The 24,119-nt window shown below is 44.4% G+C and overlaps 1 protein-coding gene across 19 annotated transcripts in view; it reads left to right on the top strand.

Annotated features, from left to right (window-relative positions):
• KIAA1217 (KIAA1217 ortholog) overlaps positions 1-24,119 on the top strand; it is a 750,245-nt gene that overhangs the window by 456,287 nt on the left and 269,839 nt on the right. For 7 of the 19 annotated variants that reach the window (XM_047742855.1, XM_047742856.1, XM_047742835.1 and 4 more), the window contains exons 1-2: positions 3,509-3,803; positions 12,479-12,762. In XM_047742855.1, the coding sequence (XP_047598811.1) occupies positions 3,734-3,803; positions 12,479-12,762 (354 nt within the window). In that variant the 5' untranslated portion in view covers positions 3,509-3,733. Of the gene's footprint in view, positions 1-3,508; positions 3,804-12,478; positions 12,763-24,119 lie in introns of those variants that run through there. The other 12 variants (XM_047742843.1, XM_047742839.1, XM_047742836.1 and 9 more) reach the window with 8 other exon arrangements.

Genomic DNA, 24,119 nt, shown 5'->3' with positions numbered 1-24,119 from the left:
GTTAAGTTACCAGTCTTTGAAAAGTTTATGTTATGGTTTCCTCAAGCATGAATTACTTCTTTCGTGTCCTGATGTCCGATCAGGGTAGGCTCTCTTGTTCTTAATAGGGTTTAAAATAAAAAAGAATTTGATGGGGCGCCTGGGTGTCTCAGTGGATTAAAGCCTCTGTCTTCTGCTCAGGTCATGATCCCAGGGCCTTGGAATCAAGCCCCGCATTGGGCTCTCTGCTCAGCAGGGAGCCTGCTTCCTCCTCTCTCCCTGCCTGCCTCTTTGCCTACTTGTGATGTCTGTCTGCCAAATAGATAAATAAAATTAAAAAATAATAATAAAATAAAATAAAAATAAAAAAGAATTTGAAACCCACCAACACTGGCTTCTAGCAATTCCTCTGTTGAAGAACTTGCATCAAGGACGTTGACATGCTTTTCGAAGCCCTGTAATTAAATAGGACTGCTAAGAAGTCACATGCAATAGTTTCTGATCCTTGGGAGGAGTGCCTGTTTAAGTTGCGCTAGCAAAACCAGTAGCAGCCCAGTTCTGTAGCAGGTTAGCTCCGCCTGCAAAATCACCATTTGCCCCCTTACCTCCATCATTTGTCTTTCCTTTGAAATGACAGTTTTTTTGTGTGTTGGCTCATTTTGAAGCATGAATTGCCAACATATGGAGCTATTAACCAAGAAATAGTCTTGTACCTTTGCTGGTTAACAGAAATGGAGTTGAAAATTTAGCCCCCTGGTATCATTATTGTAGCTCTCCGTATGACTGCAGGAAAATCACATTTCAAGTTCCTCCCGCTTTCCTTCTGCCTTTCACAGCAAATTTCAAAGTACGGCAGTAGGCAGATTGGTTTGTAATAGCAATTTTTAAACCTAGAAATTAAATTAAACCTAAAAGCGTGGTGTGCTTCTAGTTCAAAGAGGGTTTCTTCCAGAAAGAACATTTCCACAGTAACAGCAATGACAATCATAGTATTTTTCATGAAGATCTGAGTTACTGAGCTTATGGGGATTGTAGAAAACAGTGTTTTCTAGACACCCCTCTCAGAGAACCCGACAATCAGGTCCTAGTAAAGTCTGTGTGCTCTGGAGAGAGATGTGTAGAATAAGTCAGTGCTAAGGCATCCATACAGTACTTTCTCGAATTGTTTTCAGTTCTTGCTCTCAAGGAGAAGGAACAAAGGGCCCAGTAACTAGCCTGGTAGAAGCTTTCCCTCGTAGAATGGTCAGAAAGTTTAACTATTCAAAAGAACGTGATTTACTGTAAATATGTGTCTAGATGGTTGTGGTCCTTAATGATGTATGTTAATTATCTTTCCTGGTAATGCCTTTTTCTTTTGTGCATTCCACAAAGAGTTTTGCTTGGAGGAGTATATATACCGCCTGCCGGAGGCCTTGCCTGTGGGGGAGGGGAGGGTCCCAGCAGCTCCAACACATGGTGGGCAGAGGGGCTTGCCTTGGCCTCCTGGAAACTAACCAGAGTTTAGAACTGGTGGGAGAGCTGCCCCTCTTTTACCCATTGAGGGATCAACAGGGCCCTGCCCTCACATTTTCCAAACAGCCCAGGAAAGCGAAATCTACGTAATAAAATGGATTTTTTTTTTTTTTTTCCTGCCTGGATTGAAAGGCTTCCCAGCGGCTGGGTGCCATTGGTTGTCGTGGACTGCCATTGCAAGCACGCTGTTGTCTCCTTCATCCTGGGGGTTTCCCCAAGATACTGTGTCAAGTGGCAGGTGGGAGCTGTTAGGAATAGGCTCTCCTCGCACCAAAGCAAGTTGGGTTTGCATCTGAGCCCATGGACGTCTGGTGTAGACCTGCGCTCTGGCTGCAATGTGTCTCTCCCTCTCTCCCCCACCCCCTTGCCTCCACCCCAGTCATTTCTGGCATTAATAATTTGAAGGCAAATACACAACAGCTACACAAGGATCAGGATAATCTGGGCCTGGGGGCCTGAACACGGATCCCTCCTTCCTGAACATTTTGTATCTGAGAAAATAGTAAGGTTGAAACAAGATTCATCTGGTGTTTGCCTGCAGGGAAGCAGTACAGAAACTGTGTAAGATTAGTTCCTCCTTAAAGCAAGATTACCCGGTAATTCTGTTACAAAGTCGCAGAGACCTTGAGCTCTGTCAACTCAACTGCTGTATTCACGCTGGCAGGCGTAGCTTTAACTTTCTAGAAGATTCACCACCTCTTGGATTTCAAGAAAAATCCTGAGGAGTTTCGAGATTTCTTCTTCCCTTCCTGACGTGAGTTTGGCTCCCTCTCTGACATGGCCATTTTCCTTTTGGCCTGTATCCTTTGTCCTTAAAGGGCTTCCACATCTTTTTGCCCTAAATGGCCAAATTATGTCCCCCACACTGCCAAAACACACAGGTGACTCAAGGTCAGAATCTGGAGGATAGGCCAGCCATTGTTCTGGTGGCTTCTTGAGCTAAATTAATCTAAAACCTTGTCCGAGTGGCATATTAAACTGGGTCAAGGTATGGTCAGCAGGCTAACCATTGTTCTTTTTTTCCCTTCGAGTGATGGGGCCACTGCAGATGAAAATATCACAGTCCTGCTAGTGATTGTGTGACTGTTAGATGGCTGGAGTGGCAGATCTAATGTTGCTTAAAGTATTTTCCCATCGTGTGTGTGTGTGTGTGTGTGTGTGTGTGTGTGTGTACATTGTGCCTCCTATTTTCACTTTCTGGGAAATTTGCCAGGTTTTCAAGGACTGGGTAGAGAACAAAATAAATATTTGTAGATAGTTTAAAAGGAGACTGGGTATATTGGATGCCACTCTGCCTATCCAAAGAAAAGCAATTTTATTGCCTTTCGGATATTTTAAAGTAATTAACTTGAGAACCCCAGAAGGTTGATTTTACTAGTTTACTTTTCACTTTTCAGAGTTGTGACCAAGGTGTGTGTGTGTGTGTGTGTGTGTGTGTGTGTGTGTGTGTGTGTTGGGGGAGAGGGCCGCAGTCGGAGCCTAGGCAAATGAGCACAAACTCCTTAAAGTTCAGCTGAAGCGACTGAAATTGTGCGAAAAGCAAACCACCTCTCTGTATGTGTTAATCAGGTTCGAAAGTTAGTGCCGGAAAGTGTTTACTTAACAACATTCAGCATACACGCTTTGTTTTCTTTTTCTTTTTCTTTTTTTTTTTTAAAGGGATTTCACGGAAATTTGGGATGTTCAGCAGTTGGCTGTTTAGTAACACGTAAATCAGCCTCCTTGGGAGGCTCATTCTGTGTCTGAGATTAAAGCAACCGGAGACCGGGCGTTCAGCGCCTGCCGCCGAGCCTGTGTGAAATGCTTTCCTTCCCGGGGCTGCGGAATCTGGGCGGTCTGCAGCGGTGCAAACAGGCGGTCTGGGTCCCGGGTCGGGAAGCCCATCACCTGTTGGGGCCTCCGGCGTGCGCGGCGCAGGGCGGGCCCGGGGCAGGGGCAGGGGCAGCGGGCGGCTCGGAGAGCGCAGCCTCCCCCCTCCTTCCTCCGGGACCGTCCGGCGAGCGGGCGGGCGGACGCGGGGACGCAGGCACGGAGGGACGGGGGCGGCCCGACGCTGGAATGCAGTTTTCTCGGGCGGGAGAGACTTTGCACCGGAGTGGAGAACAGTTCGGGGTGGGGTTTCGCACGGTCCCCTCCCCGCCCCCCGCCCCGGGCCCCCTTCCAGGCGCTTTCTGGGAGCTTGCAGAACTGCGCTCTGAAGTTTAAAGAGCGGCGAGCAGCTTGTGCCGCGGGCGGAGGGACAATGGAAGAAAATGAAAGCCAGAAATGCGAGCCGAGCCTTCCTCACTCAGCAGACGGCGGACAGAAGCAGGGTAAGTAACAGACTCATTCAAAGATGGAGTTACGGTTCCGCGCGCTCCTCGCCGCGGGCTGCGTTTTAGAACCCGAGACGCGGCGCTTGGCGGGGGGAACGCGCGTTTCTCCGGCTGGCGTGCGTCTTGGAAAGTGCGTGGAGAGCTGTGATTCCTTGGGTCCGACTTCGGCTCTGGCAGGCTTTCCTTAAACAGCCAGAGAAGTGGCGTGGGGATGCCGCGTTGGTAGCACAGGGAGCAGTCAGTATGTCTTGTATCTCTAGGCGGTGACAAAATATATCGCTAAAAGCAGCTTTTTCATACTCGCTGCTCCCAGCCGTGGGAGAAAGGAGCTGTTTCTGGGCAGCTATCTCGTATGGGAAGGCAGCGTTTCCATTCATTGATTGGGGGAATCCCATGAGGCAATGGCATGCTGGGTTGCACGTTTTGAAGAATTTGAGAGTTAAATTACAGAGTTTAGGGATGTTTTATTTTGCAGATCGGAACAGCAGGGGAGCACGGGTCCATCCGGATGATAGATGGGGCTGTGCGGAATCTTTGCATGCTTTAATTCAAAAGTTGGGAGTTGTTAGACAATTTGGGTAGATTTTCTCCAGGCAGTTTTCCTTTAATTGTTTGTGATAGACTTGTCTTTTCCGTAGGGAGTTTCCAGAAGCTTATGTTGTTCCGAAGAAATTTCACAGTGGGGTTGGGTGGAGAAGGGACTTCTCTGCCCTCCAGTCAGTGACGTCTATGATGCCAGAGCCTATCATATGGTATCATATAGGCAGCTTGTTCAGAAACCCGCACAAGCCCGAAACCATCCCCGCCCACCCTACCCCAGGTTCATCCAGGGGCCAGTTAGGAACTAAGAGAAGCTTTTGCGGGGCTGCCGTGCTCTGCGTGGGAGTAGGGATTATGCACAGGGGAAAAGGTGTGTGTGTTTTAAAAAGGCAAAAGGGAAGTAACAAATGACTCATCCGCACTGAAAATGTAAAACTAAGCTAGACTGAAGAAAATGGAATTACAAGACATAGAAACGCCCCCCAACCCTCTCACGCTCCCATCCCCCCTTACTCCTGAGGGTGAAACTCAGGAAACTTTAAGCTTAGTAAACCCGGGAGAATCCCCCATTTTATAGTCGTCAGTCTAGGTATCTGTGTTTGTGCTTCTGAAACAGAGCACTCTTCCTGGAGGGCGCCTGGTCGGTGGGGTCCGGTGGGAGATAAGGCTCCCTTCCCTCCCTTAACTGATAGGACAGGATCCTACCGCAGAGACTGAGTCTTCCTGCCTCTGTTAAAATGAATGACACAGAATCTAGAGGGGCAATTAGAATGGGACCAATTTAAGAAATAACTTTCAAACAACCACGGCAATTCAAAGATGCTTCAGAGGCTGGAGATGGTTGGGCTGAGGGAATGTGATCACTTTATTTACTTACTCATTCATTCAATGAATATTGAGCATCTGTTACGTAGTAGTTACTGTTTTAGCTGCTGGGGACCCAGCCGTGAACAAAGTAGTTGGAAAATACTTGCTTTCATTGAACTTATGTTCTAAGAACCAAGTTTGGAGGAAAGGGGTTAGGAGAGAGAGGAGACAATGAACAGATAAATGAAATATATAGCATGTTAGATGGCAGCGTTGCCAGATTTAGCAAATAAAAACACAGGATGCCCAGTTAAATTTGAATTTCAGATAAACAATGAATTTTTTTTTTTGTATAAGTATATCCCATGCAATATTTGGAATATACTTATGCTAAAAGTATTCCTTGTGTACCTGAAATTCAATTTTAACTGGGTATTTCATATTTTATCCAGCAACTCTATTAAATGGAAATCAGACAATAGGGAGCCATAGGCAGGAAAAGGGAACAGGGAGTATGGAGGGAGGGTTGTCAGGGAGAGCCTCACTGGGGTGTGTTTGAATAAACATCTGAAAGAGGCTAGCGAGGGAATAGGCAAGAACTTGTTGGAAGAACAGCAGGGACATGGGAGAAGGATGGGAGGAAAGAGGTTAGGAGGTAATCCCAGGCCAGATCACACAGGGCTATGAGATGATGCCAGATTTGAGCTTTTTTTTTTTTTCAAAAGAGGTAGGGAGCTGCTGGCAGGTCTGACTTGTCATATATAAGGGATATTGGGTGCTGCACTGACAATAACCCAAGTGGGGGCGGGGGGGGGCAGAGAGACCATCTATAGTAAGCCATACAGAAGCTTGGACCAGCGGGTAGTAAGACAGGTGGTGATAAGAAGACAGGTTCTAGATGTATATTGAAAGTAAAGTCAAAAGAATTTGCAGAGGGATTGGATGTAAGATACAAGAGAAAAGGAGGAGTCCAAGATGATTTCAGAAATGTCTGTCCGCCTGGCTGGAGGGATGGAGTTGCCATTTACTTACAAAGGAAAGAAAGCATTTGAGTGCAGCAGAGGAGAAGAAAGGGTATTTCTGGCTTGGAAATGGAGGAGACCAGGAAGTCCTTTGGATAGGTGAGGATGGAGATGTTTATCTCACATCTAGATGTCCGGAATGCTGATAGCTGCATGGATATTCTCCACCGGAATTGAGGAGAAAGGTCTGGGGCCTGTGGAGGATCTGCTGGGATTGGGTCTGTGTGTACAGGTCCCAGTGCGCTCTGGGGCACTTGAGCATTTAGAGGTCAGGGAGGTTGGAGGGGGGGTGGCTGGAGAGATTGTAAGGGTGAGAAGTATTCAGGTTAGATGTGCCGGGTCCCACTGAGTTCTGTAAAAGAGGACGGCTTTTGTTCCAGGTGTACGGTAAGCACAAGGACCGTACAGGGAGGCCAGGCCTCTGCTCACATCACCTCTAATACCCCATGCCCGCTCCTAGCCACTCCTAGCCACACCTGATGGTATTTGTTTCTGTATCTGTTTTACTGGATTACAGCACGGAATACCAGGGCCAACCAGGTCTTCTCCATCCTTAACATTCCCTCTACCCAACACACCAGCCATGTAGAAAGCACTCAGTAAATATTTCTTGAACTAAAGGCTAATGATCCCATCCCAGGGCTTGGGGTTTACCCGTCAGTCTCCTGTAGGTAAGGATCCCCTGGGTGATCGTGTAACTTACTATCTAGACCCAGACACTTTTGAAAGTGAAACTGCACCCTATAAATAATTTTGCTGGGATGGCAGTTGTAACGCACAACTGTTCAGGCAAACCGGGGCATACGGTGACCTCAGGAATAGCTCTCATCAGCGATGCTACCGTGGCTGGATAAGCAGCCTGCTTAGGCTGGCAGTGTGAGTCCGTACCTCGAGGTGCACCGCACTGAGCAGACACTCGGTAGTTATTGGCCGAATTGCCGTCTAAAAATCTGACGCTCCCTTTGAAGGCCATGGGCTCCTCAGAGCTATTCTGGGACGTTCCCTGGGATGTGTCAGCAACCCCGAGGTGTCTGCTTTTCCTTCAGCACCTAAGCTCTTGAAACCCCTGGGCAGGGGAAGTGTTACCGTCCACCTGCTTGCCTCCCCCAACCCCTGGTTCACCAGTGTTTCAAGACAGTGTTTGCTTTGGGGGGGGGGTAATCATTTTGCAATATATAAATGTATCAAACCAGCACACTGTACACCTTAAACTTGCAAAAAAAAAAAAAAAAAGAATGCATTGGCAGTGCCCACTGCCCATCGGGGAGTCCCTGATATTCAAATCTTTGCTCAGAACTCTAAAACTGCCCCATCGGTCTCTGCCCCTTACCTGTTTCATCCTTCCGAGCATTTATTACATATTATTTGTTCATTGTCTGCGTCCCTGTTTGTAATGTGGATCCGCTGTGAGGCAAGGGGATTAACTCTGTCTTGATCACAACTTCACTGCGTTTCCTAAGTCCTTTTAGTGTGCAGGAGCAGACACTCAAGACGTATTTTTGAGAATGAATGAATGAATCATCCGACCAACACTTGAGATGAGAATACTTTTCTGGGGAGCAGAGGGACTGTTCCTCTTTTGTCTGAAAACCCATACCAGAAAACTTCTCTGTCACTTACTTAATTTTTCAGGATTTTTAGGTGAATAATTATCATGGTCTGATTTCAGCTGCAGTTTCTGTGCCAGTTTGTGTATGGGGGTGAGCTGCGGGATGGTAACAAGAGAACTGGCCAACCGAGGAACCCCGTGGGCCCCCAGCAGAATATGTGATCTGTATTAGTCAGGAGGCTAATTGTAACAACCCTGAAATCTGTGTGGTTTAGTCAATGTTAATTTTTTGAACACAATGGAAAGTGGACATTCCTGGCCAGGTAGATCTCCTGGGCGCCCAGCTTTAGGCTGACTCTGGGACCCCATTCCCCAAAGCTTTGGCATTTTCCACTGGAGCCATGGCATTCAGCTAGCCAAAGAAGAAAGAGAACCAGCAAGGATGATTATTCAGGAAGCCTGGGGCGGGGACTAAAGGTGTCTCACCTCACTTGCATTGACTGGAGGAATTATTAGTCCAAGACCCCCGCTAGATGAAGGGTCCTGGAAAATGCAGTCTTTCTGTGTGTGTGCAGCAGGAGGACACTGTGGTGTGAAGACACAGACGGACAGGATACTGTCGCTGCCACACGGAGTTGGGACAGACAACCAGGCGAAACAGCAGTTTCTCACGATGTTTCTATGGCCAGAGAGGAACTTGGCACAGTTTTAGAGATAGCTAACCAGGAGCCACTGTAAAGAAGTGAGGGGCTCCTTCTCAGAGAGGCCGTGGCTTACCTAGTCTTCGCTCGGGAGTAAAAATCCCAGGAAAATGTGGTTGCTGGCTCTCGGGGAGAAAGCGGGCGAGGAGTGTCCCAGTGATGCAGGGGCCCAGACTCCTCGCTGTAAGTCAGCGGACCTGGTTGAAGCCATCCAAGCTGTGGTTCAGGGGCCCCATGGGCTCCGGCCCGCGGGATAACTTGCTGCATCTCTGCCCTTTGAAACTCTCAGGAGCTTCTGCCCTCGTCACCCCTACTTCTGCTCCACGGAAGGTTGGAGGGGCTGTTCCCTGCCCCAGGCTCCCGTTGTGCTCTCTGCCCTGCTCCCAGCAGCTACAAAGGACTCGCCCTGGGCTGGGCAGAGGCTGGGAGTGGCAGGAAGGGGAAACTGAAAGCGGGTCTTCATGCTCCAGCCCCGTTCTTTGTTTGGCACGGATTCCCAGAATAGCGAGCCCCGGGACACACCCGTCCTTAAACGTTAGCACCCAAGCACATTCCAGGCGAGAAATAGAACTTTATTTCTGTGTTGATGGCTTTGTGGATAATGAAGAACTGGCCCGGACTCGGATCCCTGACTCCACAGCTGTGGACCTGGGACTCCGTGTCCTTTGCCCTTTCTATCCCTGCTTAGGAGTTGGGGCTCCTCAGGCGAGAGATCACATTCACCCCGAAAAGCCTGGAATGGTGAAATTGCCACTTCTATTTCCGGCGCGGAAGTCGGCAGCGCCCAGGAGCGGAGCCTCCCTGGGGAGAAGGCTCGGGTGATGGGGACGCGTGTTCAGGGTTGCTTTGTGTGGATCGTGGTGTTGGGTTGTTGTTGGCGGTGCCTGGGAGGACAGAGCAGGTGCCTGGTGGTCGGATGGGAAACAGATGGGGCCCATAGCTGAGGGAGGTAGAGGGCAAGAAGGTGAGACACGGGGAGGAGTGAGCCCCACCGGCTCCTGGATGTCTGCCAGGGGACTGTGCCCCCGGCCATCGGTGCATTAGTCATCGATGCTGTTCGCTACTTTCCACCAATTCTCGTTAAACCTTGTTAAGCAACTGGAGACATTTTAGAAGAATCCACCAGAGAGAGAAAAAAAAAATGGCAAAGTACCATAAGGTCGACAGGACCTTGCAGAGCAAAGTGTTAGGAAAAAAATAGGGGTTTAGAGTGTCGGCAAGTCGGAGCTGCCCAAAGGTGAATGGTGACAGAAGTTGGACCCTGAATGCCTCCCCTCCCCCTCCTGTTCCTTTCCCAATTTATCTGAAGGAAGAAAGCGGAAAACTCTTTTCAGTCTCCACGGGGCTACTGTTCTGGCTGCCTTGACCTATCCTGAGGAGTCTTGGATGAAACAGCATAGTTCTTGGGAGTCTGTGTGACAGAGGGAGGCGGAATGGAACTTTCTGCCCCTGTTGGTGTGGAAGGTTCCTGAACGTTTATCCGTGTGCTTGTCTGTGTGTGTGCCCACTTGAGGAAGTCACCTTTCCAGAGACCCAGTCCTGCTCATTAATCTAGCTGTCCTGAATAATTTTGGAAAATATGTTAATGATGTCAAAAGTAATCGTAAAAATCTGTTTAAAAGTCAACAGCGTTACATCAAGTGTACAACAAGTTTTGGGCTAATATAAAACTCATGTGCACGCATACGCACTCCAGAAGCTAAAGCTAAACCAGATTGCACACGTATTTACCAAGCTGACATATGGCATTTTCTGCATCTAGCTTCACTCAGCGGATCCTGTTCCTTCTGTTTTATTCAAGAAGACACCACAAAGAAGGTAGCCGTCACGTGAGTGCATGTCACGAGAAGGCAACCTAAATAAATAATACAGTTAATCTCTCAATATCTTTTTAGTCAATAGTTCCATCTTCCTCCCCTTCTGAATTTACTGCTTAAACGCGTGAAAAGTAGGAGAATTAACCAGTTTGGCTATTTTCTTCCTCCCTTTCCTCATCGGTGTTGATGGAGATGCTATAATTAGCAATGTAATGAGAAGTGAAGAGTAAACAAGAAGAATTATTCCCAGAACACTCTTCTAGGGATGGAAAAGCAGAGTAGGAAAGCCAGCCTGAGTTTAAAATGTTTTCTATGCCTAACCAAAGGGTGTTGTACCTAGAGTTCTGTAGAGAGACGTTTCTAGACAGTGAGGTGGGTAACGTGTTGGTGGCGTTGCCTTTAGACGAGCTCGTTTATGCATAAGCCGGACACTCTGGGTGTCTCTGGTATAAAGTCTTATTTCTCTGTCTGAGACTCCAAACTAGAACTTTCAAATATTAGGTCTCTTTTTCTGCACCTAACTTTTTTTTTTATAAAGTTTAATTTATTAAATTTTTTTTTATAAACATATAATGTATTTTTATCCCCAGGGGTACAGGTCTGTGAATCGCCAGGTTTACACACTTCACAGCACTCACCATAGCACATACCCTCCCCAATGTCCATAACTCCACCCCCCTCTCCCGGCCCCCCCTCCCCCCAGCAACCCTCAGTTTATTTTGTGAGATTAAGAGTCACTTATGGTTTTCTCCCTCCCAATCCCATCTTGTTTCCTTTATTCTTTTCCTACCCTCCAAACCCCCCACATTGCATCTCCACTTCCTCATATCAGGGAGATCATATGATAGTTGTCTTTCTCCAGTTGACTTATTTTGCTCAGCATAATACCCTCTAGTTCCATCCACATCGTCGCAAATGGCAAGATTTCATTTCTTTTGATGGCTGTATAGTATTCCATTGTGTATATATACCACATCTTCTTTATCCATTCATCTGTTGATGGACATCTAGGTTCTTTCCATAGTTTGACTATTTGCACCTAACTTTTTAAGATCAATAGTTAACAAATGGAAACGTCTTTAAAAAATAGGTTAGAGTAGATTTTAAAGGATGTAGAGCTAGAAGACACTGTGTATCTATTACTAGTCCACCATCTTCATTTTATCACAAAGACAGTGAGGCTGGAAGGGATCTAAGTCTAACGTGAAAGGCCGAACTCCTGAGAACCCCCACTCAGTGCTTTTTCCTGGGAATTCAGTGAACGAGGACACTCTGTTTGGCCTGCATCTGTGTAGGGTGTAAGAACTCTTCCTTACAAAGATAATTTGAATGTTTATAACATTCTCTTGCTGTTCGCGGGTTTTTGAGAAGTAATTGCCTTGTTCTTTTCAGTTAACGGGAATATGCAAACCCAACAACCCATTTGCCAACCATCGAGAATGAGCAGAGATCCCCTGTCCACATCCGGCAGGGGAAGCATTGTCATTGCCTGGCTCACTTGCTCCCTTCTAGGTGGAAGTCAGCTTGGCCCTTAAAGCCCAGGTCAGAGGCAGGGTCAAGCCCAAGGGTCAAGTTTTAGGCCATCCACACGTATCATATCTCTTCCCTTTTCACTGTGTGTTTTAAAGTCCGCTTCCCATAAAATGTGTCTAAGCCTTTCCATTCCCTCCATTCTTACCTGATGATAATATTAACCTAATAATATTCCATTTGTTTGCTTTATCCGAATTGGCGGGGGAGGCTGGATTTTGTAGGTGGTTCACCCATCAGTGATTATGATAGCTTTTTTTGGTCTTGGGGATGAAATAAGTGTCTCAGATTGTAGAAATGTAAAAGTCCTGTTACCAGCATGAAATTGTAATTAAAAATAAAGAAATAATCAGAACCACTGGAATTAACTTTTCTGTAATTACGGATGAAGGTAAGGGGTAACCCAGTAGCCTGCAAACTAGTCTGACCACGTGTTCTTATTTTGAGTAACCTCAGGGAAGAGTCAGAAATAGCCCACTTTTTTCTGCAACTTTTCCTTTTAGTGTGATTCTTTTTTTTTGTAGTTCCTTTGATTGTTGATTTTATTCCCCCTTCTTGCCTTAAAAAAACAAAAACAAAAACAGAAACACCTGCTAGGTTACACTTCCACATGAACAGCCACCACAAACCCTCGCTGTATTCGGTAAATGAGATATCTATTGAGATCATTAATTATGAACTATACTTGGTTCTTTTTGTCTTTCAGAACAAGGAAAAAGCAGTCTACATGTAACGTCCTTCGAAGATGCAGAATGCCGCCGAACCAAGGAACGCCTCTCTAATGGGAACAGTCGTGTTTCAGTTTCCAGGTCGTCCCGCAACATCCCAAGGAGACACACTCTAGGTGGGCCCCGAAGTTCCAAAGAAATCCTGGGAATGCAAACATCTGAGATGGACAGGAAGAGAGAAGCTTTCCTGGAACATCTGAAGCAGAAATACCCCCATCATGCCACCGCAATCATGGGCCACCAAGAGAGGCTGAGAGACCAGGTAGGAACACGGCACCATTTTGCTGTGCACAGCCCATTCTGAAATGAACATGAGGGAAAGCAAAGTGACCAGCAGTTCAGAGGGGGAAAAACAGTTGAGTGGATTGTGCCTACCGTTGGGTTGTTCCAGATCTGTTTTGGGCCTTGGGAGGAGAAGGCAGCCTGTATGTAGTAAAAGGTTTGACCTGAAAATTCAGTTCTCTTGAATATCAGAGAGGAGAGACCCAGAGAGTCTGTGGTTCCCCCAAAAGGAGTGTCCTGATGTTCAGCCACAAATACATCTAACATATAGGCAGTAAGGGGTATTACTCTCCTGAGGGAGGCCTAGGATCAATTGCTGTGCACTCAGAAAGCACTTGAGTGCTTAGCACAGTGAATGAATGAATGAATGAATATACGCATACATATATACATATGCATACATATATACATAAATACGTTTTCAGGGTCAAGCGGAGCACAGAGGGGTAGACTTACGGTAAATGCCTTTTCCTTAGGAAGCTGACATTAGGGTTCAGTTTCTGCTCTTTTTTTCCCCCCCCTTTTAATCACAGATGTTTACCTTTTGCATTCTTGCCTTTCCGCTGTCATCAGCTACCTGTTTTCTCAGGTTATCTTGACAGCTGCACAGATTACCACCCAACTGTGGCTTCGGATGTTTCTGTTTTTGTTTCTTGGCTCCGTGCAGTGACTTCTTTAGCAGACAGTACAGTTTTGGGGTCGCAGGAGATGGGAGGCCTCCCGTGTAGCCCTCACAGGCATGTTATCCGATTGACCTTTGAGGCTGGAGGACATGGTGAAGGAAGCAGAGCCCACTTGGCGATAGATGTGGTCGGGGAAGAGGGCGGGCTGTTACTGATTTCCACACTCCAGATAGAGGGGCGCGTTCGCGGTTTTAAGTCCAATGTCTTTTTTTTTTTTTTTTTTCTAAAAGATTTTATTTATTTATTTGTCAGAGAGAGAGAGAGCGAGCACAGGCAGACAGAGTGGCAGGCAGAGGCAGAGGGAGAAGCAGGCTCCCCATAGAAGAAGGAGCCCGATGTGGGACTCGATCCCAGGACGCCGGGATCATGACCTGAGCCGAAGGCAGCTGCTTAACCAACTGAGCCACCCAGGTGTCCCTTTAAGTCCAATGTCTTGCCACTTAACTGGTAACAAGAGTAATGTGTAACTAACTCAGCTTTTGGGCGTCTGTAGAAATGGAAATGGAAATTGGCGTTGGCCTGAATAATTTGAACCTGTACTTCATCCTCAGTCTCATTTTATGCATTTAAATTCAACCTTCTCTTCTCTGAAATCTTTATTAGAGTGCCTAAAATTATAAAATGAGCTTTATGGGCTGTATGTTGGTTTTTTGTTCATGTTGCCAAAAGGCGGCAGACCCAGAAGAAGAGAGAAGGGCAAGGAATCCTGGTTGATGTAGAGTCGATAAATTCTTCAGTAATTAAGAAAGTGGCGACTGTTTTCATTTCAAGTGCATATAGAAAATACACTTATTATATGTATGTATGTATGTATGTATGTATTTACTCACTTGAGTTTTGTCCCACAGTTTTATAAGATATAATTGACATATATAAAAATATCCCTATTTTTTAGTTGCTGGTAGGGTCAGTATCCATTTAAGTAATGCATCATGTTTTTATGAGGCACCATACTTTATCCAAAGTGGTTTAGATTGAGGAAACTCAAACTTAGAATAGTTACAAATACACAGTTTTCTAAGGCAAAGTTGGAATTTGAATCTGGTTAAGTCTGAGTTCAGAACCCTTGTTGAGTCCACTGTTCTGTAAGTTGATCATTGCCTATAGAGCAGGTAGTGTGGAAAAAAAAAAAAGAAAGAAAGAAAGAAAGAAAGAAAGAAAGAAAGAAAGAAAGAAAGAAAGAAAGAAAGAAAGAAAGAAAAGAAAGAAAAAAAAGCCTTCGTTTCCAAGGTTTTTGACTCATCTAATAATTAAATTGATGTAAGAAAGATTAACAGGAGAAAAGCAAACTAAAGTTTAATAATATGTATACTTCCTGTGTGTATATGAGAGAGACCCAGGAAAACTGAGTAACTCCCCAAAATGGCCAAAGCTATCACCTGAAGTACCATGTTCAACTAAAGACAAAAACAGTTGTTGGGGGTGGGAGTCAGTTATGGGAGGTTACCAGGAAAAGCATAATAATCAAGGATAAAGTTGTTATGACCTAAAATAATTTAGATAGTGTGCCTGGCTCAAAAAAGGAGCTATTACTAGAGACTACTGTTTCTCTAAAAGAACTATCTGTACAGCAGGGCAAACATCTAATTATCGAACATCTCTTCTTCTTGTTCTGTGAATCACCCTCCTCTCCTTTGAAGCCCTAAGCCCCTACCCCATTCCTTAGCTTAGGATGTCCTATAAGCCTCAACTGACCCTACATGTTCTTGGGTCTCATATTCTTATAGGGTTCCTATATATACATAATTAACTTTGTTTTTCCCATGTTAATATGCCTTATATCAATTCACCCACCAAAAACTTGGAAGGGAAAAGGGAATTTTTTTCCTCCCCAACAGTCTGTACATTCGGTATAAGGGACATGGTGAGGTTCTGTATGTGTGTGTGTGTGTGTGTGTGTGTGTGTGGTGTGTGACTATAAGGACAGGGGTGAGGGTAAAGGAGGTTAGGAAATTGATAGTGTGTTGAATGAGGAGGGAGAATATATATTTTTAAAGTTAGAAATATATTCATTTTGCTGAGAAATTGAGAAGTTAGTATTTCAAAATGTATATTTTTCGCATTAAAAATATTTGTTATCATTACTGTTATTCATGATCTCATAATTATTGCTACTGCTATTATGAGGCTTTGGCTAAAACTCTCACATGGGAAGCCTAAATATAACGTGAGGGGTTCATGGAATCAGATGACTGGGAATAATGACTGTGGCTTAGCGGCCTCAACCTCTGATCTCCTATCGCGTACATCTCCGCCACAGGTGTCTTCTGACCGTGGCTTGTCAGCTGTCCCTTTACTGGGTAATTCAGGATGAATTCTTGGGTATTTCAAGCTGACCATTTAAAGGGGGAAAGATTCTGATGCATGGATTTGTGTGCGTGTTTTTTCCTTCCGTTGTTGTTCCTCAGATGAACCCTACTCAGCGTTGTGCACATCAGAGATAAGCTCAGGCAGTTCACGGTTTAGGAAATTCCTATGGACAACATTTCATCTTCTGGTTTTTCCATTCTTTTTCTCCTACTGTCTGTTTCCTCTTTCCTGTCCTCTTCTCCAGAACACCCTTTGTTCCTCCCTGACCTTCTTAAAGTGGATTATTCCAGGCTTCCTTTGCAGGAAGATCGTATGACCAGCCATAAGGAGGAATTCAAATAAACAGGTCTGACCACTTACTTAATATTGAGGTTCTAAATACCGCATACTCTTCTGGTGGCTGTTTTCCTGGCTGCCTCCCAGAGAAGTGGCTTTAATGAAAACAGTGCCGCTGGGGGGAGTTTAAGAGTAAGATGGTAAACATGCTATATCTAGCATCTTACATGAAATACCTGGGTATTAAGGGAATCCAGATTCCAATTCCTTGGGATTAAACCAAAGGAGAATTAGAGCATACCTTACATTTCAATCTCAGTTCAAACACTGCGAGATTCATGGTTGAAAACCTGTATTTGAGCCTTTGAAAATAAGTCAATCAAGAATTTTCTTGAGTCTGAATTACTGAAAAGAGGTATTTGAGACTTTGAAAATAAGCCAATCAAGAATTTTCTTGAGTCTGAATTACTGAAAATAGGTTTCCTTAACTTCCTTCTACTGTCTCCTGAAAATGAAGATGACCATTAGTGCAGCATAATACTTACCTGCATAGTAGTAGCTGTTTTTTTTAAAGATCATATTTATTTATTTGACAGAGAGAGAGGGAGATCACAAGTAGGCAGAGAGGCAGGCGGGGGTGGGGGTGGGAAGCAGGCTTCCTGCTGAGTAGAAAGCTGGATGCAGGCCTTGATCCCAGAACCCTGAGATCATGACCTGAGCCGAAGGCAGAGGCTTAACCCACTGAACCACGCAGGTGCCCCTGGTCACAACATCTTACAGTATCTATATTACACTATCTAGTAATCCCTTTATCATACTTCTCTTTCCCATATAGAATATACTTATGGAGGGCAAGAACCTTGTTTTAGTTACCTTTGTAAAGTCAGCATTTAAGGGAATATGCAACCTAAATGAAGCCTCATCAGTTTTTGTTGAATGAAGGGATGAGTTCGCCAATGTATTTCTAATACAATTAGAATGTGATAGGATGGGGTGCCTGGGTGGCTCAGTGCGTTAAAGCCTTTGCCTTCAGCTCAGGTCATGATCCCAGTGTCCTGGAATTGAGCCTTGCATCGGGCTCTCTGCTCAGCAGGGAGCCTCCTTCCCCTCCCTCTCTCTCTGCCTGCCTGTGATCTCTGTCTGTCAAATAAATAAATAAAAATCTTAAAAAAAAAAAAAAAAGATTGTGATAGGTACCATATGAGGGATAAGGGGCGGGGGCGAGAATCCAAGAATTAAGAGATCATTTGCAGTTTGGGAAGTCAAAACAGACTGAGGCTAAGAAGCTAAGACAAGATAGGTAATTTCCCTCAAGTCAAGAAGCCACCATTTGAACCAAGGTCACAGTCTCTCAAGTCTGTGGTCTTTCTATTTGTTACTGACTGGTATTTGCTTCCTCCACCTTTAGTTTTTCTGAAGTTTTGGTAACAAAATTAACGTAGATCATGGCAGGTCGAGCAATAGAGACATTTCGTTGCCATTTCTTTAAAAAAGATTAATCTTGGGGCGCCTGGGTGGCAGTTGGTTGAGCATCTGCCTCTTGGTTTTGGCTCAGGTAGTGAGCCGGTGTTGGGCCCCACGCTCAGCAAGGAGTCTCCTTAGGACGCTCTTTGCCTCTCCCCTTGCCTCTCTGCCCAGCACAAACATGCATACACACTTTCTCTCTCTCTCTCTCAAATAAGTAAATAAATCTTTAAAAAATAATAAAAAAAAGATAAATCTTAATTCCAGCATGCATGAGATAATCATAGAAAATAAGTTCTTGTATATATTTTACATTGAAAGGCAGTTACTTTTCTGAAGCAGCTCTGAGTTCTGAAGGGTCTTTACTTCAGCTGTCTCTCAGTCAAGGTCGCCGTGTAACTACACAATTTGGGAAAGCTCTTGTAAGTCTTCACTAACAAGCAAATGTCTGTCTGTCCATCTAGCTGTCACCAACAGAAACCAGCTTTCCGCTCTTAGTCTCAGAAACCCTTCCAAAAATGATGTTTCAGTTTTTATTTTCCAGTTAATGCACTGGAAATAACTAGTCAATGAACTAGGTCTGTAGTATCTGCTTTGTGGTTACAATTCATTTATATGTAGTCTTTTATTTTTTTTAAAGATTTTATTTATTTATTTGACAGACAGACATCACAAGTAGGCAGAGACGCAGGCAGAGAGAGAAAAGAGGAAGCAGGCTCCCTGCTGAGCAGAGAGCCTGATTCGGGACTTGATCCCAGGACCCTGAGATCATGACCTGAGCCGAAGGCAGAGGCTTAACCCACTGAGCCACTCAGGCTCCCCATTTATATGTAGTCTTATAGCTAATGTCGTGGAACTTGAGGTGGAATGAGTAATACATTTTTATTTTTTTTATTTTTATTTTTATTTTTTTTAAAGATTTTATTTATTTATTTGACAGAGAGAGATCACAAGTAGACGGAGAGGCAGGCAGAGAGAGAGAGAGAGGGAAGCAGGCTCCCTGCTGAGCAGAGAGCCCGATGCGGGCCTCGATCCCAGGACCCTGAGATCATGACCTGAGCCGAAGGCAGCGGCTTAACCCACTGAGCCACCCAGGCGCCCAGTAATACATTTTTAAAAAATATTTCAGACTTTTTATTAACATATAATGTATTATTTGTCCCAAGTAATACATTTTAACATGAAAGGTTACTACGTACTTCCATTTAATACAGTGAGTGAGAGAGACGTGAAGGTGTATTTTCCTTTGATAAGACATTGTGGAGGGGTCAAATAAGGAGATAACAACGTGAACAATAAAACTATCTGATAGGGGTCAGTAAGGCCAGGAAGCCTTCCCTCAGGCCAGGGCTACAGGCCATCTCAGTGCCTCCTCCAGCCTCACCTTTGTGCTTGTTTGCAAACAGCACTGGGGCTGTTTTCTCAGTGCCTGGTTCCTTTGGCCCCACTTACCATTGTTTACCACAGTCCAGGGCATCTGGTGCTGAAATGTGTGTCACCAATGGTGAAAATGAAAATTAGGAAAAATTTTATAAATATACTTTTTATAAATATTTTTATAAATATTTCCTTTATTAATAAGGAAAATATTTATCGGTCTCTTTATTCACAAATACCTCAGATTCTGATTCATGCTACTTTTTTTTAATAACTTATAAGAAAACTTTATTTATTAGTGAAGAGTTGTTCTATGGAATTTGGAACTGTAGGCTTCGGGTGAGACTCAACATTATCTGTTCTTTTGACTGACATCTCCTTTTCAGAAGGAATATCCTTGATTTTATCAAGAATCGTGGAACATTACCCAGTTAAAGACAGCCAGGAGAGATGTCTTAACTGCATTTGAATCAGAACAGCAGGTCTTAAGAATCAAACACTCCCTCAAGTTGGTAGAATAAAGGTATTCTTAACTCCTGTTCCCTCCAAAGTCACTGAAAAAAAGTTAAGGGTATTAACAGTGGGAAGAGAGAGGGAAACGTTCTCCATCTCAAATGAAGCAAGAAAATGATCAGGACCCGTGGAATGCCTTTGAGAGACTAGGGAATGTCTTCATGGAGGCCCAGTGTGTGCAGACTGTAGAATGTGAAAGTGGAGTTGATGGAAGGAAGTTTGCTGCCAACAGTTTGTATGTTCTTGACCTCACCTTCCACAGGTAAAGCTTTCCAGATGGAAAACAGGGTCAGTAGGAGAGAGGAGACAATGATGACCAGATCACAACACATCCAGTTACAGAAGGGCTGTGATTTAAATGGCTTTGCTGGGGACCTGGGGGGCTCAGTTGTTTATGTGGCCGACCCTTGGTTTTGGCTCAGGTTGTGATCTCGGGGTCATGAGGTAAAGTCCCACGTCGGGCTGAGTAGTCATCGAGGAGTCTGCTTGAGATTCTCTCTCTCTCTGCCCCTCCTTCTCTCTAAAAATTAATAAATAATTCTTTAAAAAAATAAAATAAAGGGCTTTGCTGTGTGCCCCACAGACACTGAATGCCACAAACTGAAGCGTGAGAGTGACACACTTTTAGCGCAAAACAAGTAACATTTTGTGGAGAGGGCACTTGATGTCACAGACCAGAGGTGAGGGTGTGACCTGCCTCTGCTGACTCCTCCCTCCTACACACTAGTTTTCAGTAGCCAGCCAGCCCTGTTCAAATGGGATTTCTAATACGAAAGAAGCCAATAAGAAATACGTACCTTTAAACTGATGTATTAGTCAGGATGGTCGTGATTATGCTGCAAAACAAATAAGCCCCGTGGGGGTTTTTGAGCCCTGATACCAAAATAGTTATTTTCTCATGCATGCAGAGCTGGTTGTTTGGGCAAGTCTCTGGAGAAGCTGTCCTTACGATGACTTAGTGATTCGGGCTACTTCCATCAGGTGATGATGCTATCTTACGACACAGATTCTGAGTCTCCACTGCATAGGGGAGAGCACTAACAGTTCAGCACAGTCTCTTAAATATGTTGGCCCATTTGTCACTGTCCTTTATTGTAGCATCTTGGTTCTGCAGGGATGTTTGACTTACCTAGATTTTTGAAATTGCCCCATTTTCTGACATCAGCTTTCCCAAATGGCTTTATCTGCACATAGTACATCTGTACCTAACACATTATATACTTCTCGTACAACAGCATCAGTCACATTTATAGCTCATATAAATGTATTAATACATATTTACACCTATATGTAGTGGCATTTTTTGACTTAGTTTGGATGAACTTCTTCATATTATGGCAGAGTCTTAATCACACTGGATTACTCCTCATGTGGGAGATCCCGGGGTATCAGGGATACCTTGGGGAACTGATGTAGTCCCTCTGTCATGATGAAAACTCCAAATTATTCAGATTTTATTCTTTTTTTTTTTTTTTTTGGAGATTTTATTTTTAAGTTACCTCTACACCCGGTCCACACCTGGGGCTTAAATTCACAACCCCGAAATCAAGAGTCACATGTTCTACCAACTAAGCCAGCTGGGCACCCCAATCAGATTTTTTTTCTATCAGATATGTTCTAACCCAGTCACCCTATGTAAGTAAAGTGTTCAAAATTCCCATATATGCATCTACATCCATGGATATGTGTGTCAGGGAAGCCTGGAAACTGAGGGGAATTGGAACTAAAGGTGCACCAAGTGGAAGCCTTTGGCCATAGTCAACATGTGAATAAAAGACTAAAGTTGTAAAGGGGCAAGTTTTAACAATTATACATGTTTTGTAAATATGTGAATACATACATGAAAGGTTTATAGATTATACTAAAGTAATATACCTAGATAAGGCATTCCCCTTTAGAGTTACTAATTTCTTCTGATCCAAAAAGGAAAATGGTGAGAGAAGAGCCACGTACAGTAACAAAAACTAGTTGGCTGCGTGAACCAATGACGGAGTGTGCATTTACAGACCAATTTCTTGCCTACACCTTAAGGGAAAAGGAAACAATTTCTTGGCAGTTAAGAAATCTGATACAATGTATATGCAGGAACTGCTCACATCAAGCCACAGTAGAATGGGGGCAGAAATGCCCTTACGCAGATGGCCGTGAACATGGAGAATGTTAGCTAGATGTTCAGCATTCCTTTAGCACTGTTTTCTCAAGCACTATTTATAGTGGTGAAAAGTGGAAAAGGCTGCAAGGAGTACATATTATTGGCATCAGCTAAGACTGTGACACTATTGCTCTTTGCACATACTGGCATATTTCATCCTCCCAACAAGGCTGGGGACAGGCGATATTAACCCTCCTCAACAGAATGGGAAACTGAGGCACCATGTAATTAGCTCTTATTCAAAGTGACACGGCAAGTCAGTGTGGCAGCACCAGGATTTAAATCCTGTGATCTGGCTGTGGGGGGGGGGGGGGGTCTTGGCTTTTACCTCCAGATCACACCATCTCTCTGATGAATGGCAAAACCAAAGGACATCTATCTAAAATGTTGAGGAAAACAGGGAAGGACTAGAACAGGGGGACGTGTTTGGCCCAGTGGCAAGAAGTACGACATTTGGTGGGGATCCTAGAATGGCTGAAATGCCCGCTTCCTACTTAGATTGGCCTTCAGTAGTCCCAGGAAGAAAAGGAATTCAGCACTGAAGAAGCAGTGAGATCAGTAGTGATAAGTATCTATGCGAGGTGAATGTTGAGATGGTACTCCTGCTAGGGCCACACCCCCGAGTGGAAAGATCGTGGTGTTGTAACGCAATTACAAGTTGCCTTTAGAGGATTTATATTAGTGTATCCGTGATTGTGTGTTTAACAGAACGTGAGAGCCTGTGAATAAAAACCATGATAAGATTTGAAAGAATCAGGATAAAAACAATTGTTGTCAAAAGTTCCAGATCTTCCCTATGTCTAAGAGAAATCAGAATGGGATCAGAAACAATAGTCATCTAAATTTGGGCGTGATGAAAAACAATGGGGAAAAAATAAGCAGAGAGAACAGTCTAATACTTAACAGATGATGTTACTCGAGGGACCAGATGAAGGAGCCCGCTGGAAATGTTTCCCAGTGGTCTGATTATTTTGAATTGTGTCTTAAAGGGGAGGGAAGTGCATTTCTGAGAATTTGGAATATTACATAGTAGGACATCTTGTGGTGGTGGTTTGGGGGGGGAGAGGGCTCAGTGATCAAAAAGACTAAATTCAAGGGGCTGCAATTTTACTTGCAAAATTGACTTGAAGTTGACATTAATCATAGAGGATACAGAAAAAGAGAAAAAGAATCCTAAATGGGGATTATTCATAACACATGGCTTTTGATCCATGTTTAATTGGGTGCTACCAACCTCTACATTAGCTTTCATTTTAATTAGTGTTGTGGAAGAGCAGGAGAACAGTGGTATCTTAAGGGGAGCTCTGAAAAAAAAAATCAAAATAAGATTCTGCTAGAAAACCTGCTAAGGCGTGTCTGGGAGTAGGTGGACGGCAAAGGAGAGTCAGAAACCAAAGTGACACTATGTGGTGGCAGGAGATGTCTGGATCAGACCAGCCGAGAAAAAATTGCCCCTGATTGGATAGAAATTTTCAGGATTGAGGCATCCAGAAAGGACCAGTGTGATTCTGTCCAGGACATTGATGCAGAACTCATATTGCAAGTGTATAAATTGTCCTTCCGCTTGTCACGATTCAAGTTTATGTCTTGGCCATTATCCATTTTTCCTGCAGGTGTTTTCTTGGATTAACTCAATCTGATGGTGATTTAGCGTCAGCCTACACCGTGAGCCCAACCTACACCGTGAGCTCGACATCAGGCAGTATGTGTAGAATGCACTTGGCCTGACAAGGATGCATCTTTTTAATGGGAAGAGTACCAACTTTGGGGTCCTATATAACTGAGTTTTTTCTATGCTGGGACAGTCTTAGTTGTGGAATGTAGGTGAATCATCTGTTTTCCTGGGGCTTTTTGGTAACCGCAGAAATGAGACCGACAGTACTCTTGTGGTGTAACCATGTAACCGTGAGAAGCTACATTCTATCAAATAGAGAGCACGTGTGGGATGCCCGTCGAAACCCTTTTCATTCAGGAGAACTTCATCACTGAGAAGTGAGGGCCGTCCACATTAGGGCAGCATGAAACAGTGTCCATTCTAATTGGCAGTGATCTAGAATACACTCTGGGAAATCCGAGGCCCCCTGGCTATTAGTAGCTGGTTGGGGAATGGAGAGAAAGTTTCTAATTTGGGGATATTTTTGGTTAATCAAAGTTAAATGAATTTCTATACTGTAGGGCCTGATCAGATCTTTTAATATGCTAAAAGACTTTGTAAATCTCACTTGGAGATTTGGGAGCAGGTGGAATGAAAAGTACAATGTTTCCCAAGCCTATTTGACCACAGAATTACTTTTCTGGGGACTCTTCTTTTGTGAGACACACTAGGAAATGGCAGCATGTACCTTAGAACCTTACTGGATTTCAGAAGCATCTGGGTGGCTCCATTGGTTAAGTGCCTGCTTTTGGCTCCTGTCATCCTGGGACTCAAACCCCGCATCGAGCTCTCTACTCAGTGAGGAGTCCTCTTTTCCCTCTCCCTTTGCCCCTCCCCACCGTCCGCTTGAGCTTTCACTTTCTCTCTCTCAAAATAAATAAAATATTGGGGCACCTGGGTGGCTCAGT

This window comes from Lutra lutra, chromosome 8, assembly GCF_902655055.1.
Source record: "Lutra lutra chromosome 8, mLutLut1.2, whole genome shotgun sequence".
Lineage (NCBI taxonomy): Eukaryota > Metazoa > Chordata > Mammalia > Carnivora > Mustelidae > Lutra > Lutra lutra.
This window is presented reverse-complemented; position numbering and strand designations above follow the sequence as displayed.